Source organism: Ceratosolen solmsi, unplaced genomic scaffold (assembly GCF_000503995.2).
Source record: "Ceratosolen solmsi marchali unplaced genomic scaffold, CerSol_1.0 scaffold10, whole genome shotgun sequence".
NCBI lineage: Eukaryota > Metazoa > Arthropoda > Insecta > Hymenoptera > Agaonidae > Ceratosolen > Ceratosolen solmsi.
In genome coordinates, this window is record NW_011948412.1 from 4,796,332 (window position 1) to 4,801,344 (window position 5,013).

General features: G+C 32.7%; 1 protein-coding gene across 1 annotated transcript in view; it reads left to right on the forward strand.

Moving 5' to 3' along the window:
* Positions 1 to 5,013, forward strand: part of Nha1 (Na[+]/H[+] hydrogen antiporter 1) — a 19,218-nt gene that overhangs the window by 9,224 nt on the left and 4,981 nt on the right. Inside the window, 1 exon segment of the mRNA XM_011506681.1 lies at positions 4,887 to 5,011. Coding sequence (XP_011504983.1) covers positions 4,887 to 5,011 — 125 coding nt within the window.

Here is a 5,013-nt window from a genome sequence, read left to right on the forward strand (position 1 = left end):
AATAGTTCACATAGTACTATAATAATAATAATAATAATAATAATAATAATAACAACAACAACAACAACAACAACAACAACAACAATAATAATAATAATAATAATAATAATAATAGTAATAATAATAATAACAATAATAATAATGATAATAATAATAATAATAATAATAATATAATTTGTACTAATGCAGCCAATAATAAATCAAATTAGTGGTGGACGAATAGCTTATGTAATCGAGGGCTGATAAATTTGCTATTGAATAATCCTTAAAATATATAAACGCTCCTCAATGTATTATCAATAGATCAAGGCACAGTTGGTTATCAACATATCATATAGTAATATTCAATATTTCGAGTCAAGCAACATTTTGTTCTTATTGTCCAGTGATTTTCGTTGACTAAAAAATAAAATTTTTCTGCATATGCAACATTGGCTCAAGTGTCCGAGCGCACAACTACATTCAATCTTTACATGTCTGCTTGCTCACCGAAACTGTGCTTTAAAAGCCTAATTTATGTTAAATTTACTGTCTTACTGCATTAGGTCGTCGATAATGAGATCTACCTAAACTCATTAATAAAGCACAGTTAGCTTCTATCTCAGGCGTGGAGTGATAAATTGTTAGAGTGCTAAATTGCTGTGGAGTTTGCAACGAAAAGCACTTAAGGAAATCTAAGTCAATCTTACAGTTGCGACTACATTTTTTTTTTTAACTTTTGAATTGCTGTATAAAGTAATTCCACCTGATATTTCCATCAATTGTTACTTTCTTCTCAATTATTTGTGCTCTTGTAAGCTTTATATGGAAAGACTGGAAGCGAATAATTATATTATCTATTTATGAGAAGGAAACAATGATATAAGTCATAATAATCGAGCTACTATTGTATTAGTTAAAATTTTCAGTAATTACGAGTGTCCATTTTTTTTTAATTGAAAATATTGAATGACGAAATATCTCAATAAATTATTATAATAACTTGCATTGATAACACACTTATTGTAATAATAACAATATGTGTGTATTTCTATGTAATGTAATAATCTATAAACCATTAATGAATAAGCATTTCGTTAATTATTATGTTAACATATTTATTTCATTGACAGAAATCTAGAGTCCAATTCTATATATAGATTATAAATTTTTTTTTAAAGAGTTTACTCATTTTTCATGTGAATGTGTAGTTATATTTGCAAAGAAGAGTTTCACTGTATAAGACTTAAAATCAATACTGAATCAGATTAATTATTTTAATAACTTAAGCATCGCGTCAGTATCGACGAGAACTACGAAATTGCTATTTACTATTTCAATTTTTTTAATAATATTCAATATCCGCAAAAATATTCTGTCGATTTTAGCGGCACATTAGTGATACCGAATGAAGTATCCGAGCGCAATTGATATTGGAATCTGATTCAATATTCAATACATTTGAATTATTACATGTATTATTACATACACTTCGAAACAGTTAAGTACAACGCTGTATGTATCGTAACACACCTTGCTTAACTTTATTTCTCGATGTAACAAAATTTCATTGTAGATATTTTCATAATGTAGCGATTAATACTTACTTTATTTATAATAATCACTGCTAATACGACAATTAACCCAAAATCTATGTGTATCTGTATTTAATGGATAAATAAAAATAAAAACATATTCCTCATTTGGGAAAAATTATTTAGAAAATTCGTTTTATAGAATTCTAATATGCCGTGCATGATCAGTTTATTCCATAGATTTCACGTAAATTGTAATTTATTTTCGAAAATACTATTTATCATATGAAATAGAAACGTAGAATAGATAAATTAAGTTACTGATTCCTGTGCAATAAGGTATTTGATGACAAATTCGAAATTATGTATAATTTATAAGTGTTCGTAGGTCAATCCAAAGTACAATAACTTATTTATAACCAAATTTATATAATAATAGATTGAAATTCGAAAGAAAAAGAAAGATATTACGTTGTTGTTGAAATGAAAGATGGTGGTGAAATTGTTTCAAACGTTAGATTTTAGACGTAGAATTTTTCACGACATTTGTTTATTCGGTAATTTATATATTTCTATCGTTCATCATAATTGGAAAATGTAATTAATTATAATTTTCGTTGTATTTATGTTTTTTTTTTTTTTTTTTTTTTTTTTTTTTTTTTTTGTTTACATATCTATTAACAATACAACAATATTCTACTTCTACTAAAAGTGATTATGTTTATAAATTTATGAGGTATGTGTAAGAATTCTTACATTAAAATGACAGCATAAATTCATAATAACAAATTTATTTCATAAAAAATTTCACAATAAGATTTATAAACAAGATATTATATCAATAGTTTCAAGAGCACGAAATCTTAAGTAAAATTACTTTAATTAAATAATTAATTGACATTAATGTCAATTTTTATGAATCGTTTTGAAACTTCTAATTGTAAATATAATATCGTGAAATTTTCTCTTCGTAAACTTGTATTACCATAATAATGTTAAATCTAATGAAATTCATAATTAATTATGAATTATGTATTATAAATTGCATTATGAATTCATAATTAATTGTTCACGTGCCATCCACTTATCAAGGTGATTTGTAATAGCCAAGTACATGAGAATTTTATCATGTATCTTTAATTATCTGTATTAATAATATGATTCAGGTAGGGGTTGATGGATCGATATCTTTTAATGTACTTTTTATTAACTGCGAAGGTATGATTAACTACGATACTATAAAGGTGGGATTGTTGGATTATTCGAAGTCCCTTTAAAACTTGATGAATAATTAAATCCTCTTTATGAAAACTTTCTTTTGTCAACGCTTTAATTAAAGTATCATACACTCTATAAATACTTTGATAAGATCGCAAATTGGCTAATATAAAAAATATAAATTGTTTTCTGAAATTCTGAAATTCCGAATTACCGTGCGTATTGCAATTTTACAGCAATAGTGGCGAAATAATAGTAATATCAATGCAATTTAACTAAATCTCACATGATAATAACATCCCATTACACGCTAAAGCATTAATTTATTTATCAATCTAATCAAACGTCCAGCTGCTTCGACCTTGGCTTATTTCGGCCATTATAATGAAAAAATTATGCTTCTCGCTTCTGTCTACAAACGGAGTATAAACTCCGTAGACTTATAGCGAATGTAAACATTTATGATTAATTGCTTGATTTCTCTCGTGAGATAACGTTTACATCAAAGCAATGCGTTCATTGATTAGACTGTATATCGAAAGCATCAACGCGACTAGAATAAATGCTTCGTCGGCCGCGCGAAGACGTTCAATGCAGAGGCGTGATAAATGCTCCCTTGGAAATAGGCCAGTAAAGAGTCATGTAACGTAAATGTGCAAGAAATTTCAGCTGTGGTTAATTATTAATGGGGAAGGCGAAGGTCCGAAGACGTGGATATTGCATGGAAAAGTCACGAGGAAGGCTTACGTTATAAGAGAAGATGCCGACATTCGTCGGCGTTGGGAAGCAGCTAAAAAGTATCGATTCGCCAATGTTTGATGGAAGCACGTGACGTTGTCGGAGCTCGTGACATTTCACGCACGCGCTCACACAAGCGTAAGGTAGCATCATATGACTGGATGATTCACATTCGCGAGAGACGCGCTTCTCGCGAGGACCGATAAGAGAGACAGAGAGACAGAGAGACAGACAGACAGACAGACAGACAGACAGACAGAGACAGACAGAGACAGACAGACAGAGACAGAGTCAGAGACAGAGAGAGAGAGAGAGAGAGAGAGAGAGAGAGAGAGAAAGAGAGCGCACCTCGAACAACGATTAGCATCGAATCGTGGGCAGCCCACGTGAGTCCGCGTGTTGGCCCCGTTTGCGCAACTCATACCATTTGAATATGGAATAAGTATAAACGTCGGCTTAGCTCCTGACGCACAAATACCCGGCTTTTGTTTATTTCGTAATTCTCGCGAGCGAGTTATCGCGGCCTGCGGCTTACCTACCTTTTACTTGACGACAGCCAATATTCTCAATTAGAGCCGATGTACGAAGTTTAGGGAGCGTCGCTCGCTTCAATGAGGAAGCAAGACAGAGATAAGAGGCGCGTGCGCGTGTGCGTTTATAGCGGAGCTACTACTAAAACTCTGCCCTCTTAACGTCTTGTTGCAATCCGTTAGCTACGCAACTACGAATGACAATACGCTCGATCAATTCAGACGAATATCTAATCCGTCAAACTTCTCGCCTCGAAAATTATCGATTTGTCAATTTTCTAAACGATAATCGATGATAATGAAGTAGGCACACAGTGTATTTCAATGAGATCGAGAGCGTTGAAAAATACTTGGAAAATTCTGAAATTTGCCAATCAGTTAGTCGTAACTCTCGGCTCGATCAATTAGTATATTAAAGTTTCATTGCTTTTATGAACATTGCGCCAAAGGTGATATTGGTAAGGGGAATAATGTGGACCTCCAAAATAAAATAAAATATACTCCCTAGCCGCCATACCAGCATAATATCCACGTACTTACAAGAGCATTCGTGACACTTTAGCCGTTTAGCATGGATCGTGTGTCAAATTCAATATACCAGCCCCGAAATTGGCTAATTAATCCAGCCTAATTCCCTTCTTATCGGGTAAACACTTTTCCGACCAATTAAGCCGAGCACGTGCTCGATACCTATTTTGTGGAGGGGGCAGCATTTGCCAAAGAAATGGCCAACATTAGGGTAAGTCGTAAAATGATTGTAACCGTTTCAGCCATTTACTTAGCTAACCCCATTCGGCGCGTCCAAGCAATTGCAAAAATATCTCACCAGCCCCGGATCATTTACTCATTAGGTCGCATGATTGAATGAAGTGAAATACATTTTCAGAAAGATTGCCCTCGTTATAATTCTGACGAGAGCTGGTTTGGATTTGGATCCAAAGGCCATGAACAGTATGAGAATCACCGTTCCCAAAGTGGGCCTGGTGCCCTGGATCGTCGAGGCTTCCGTCGTT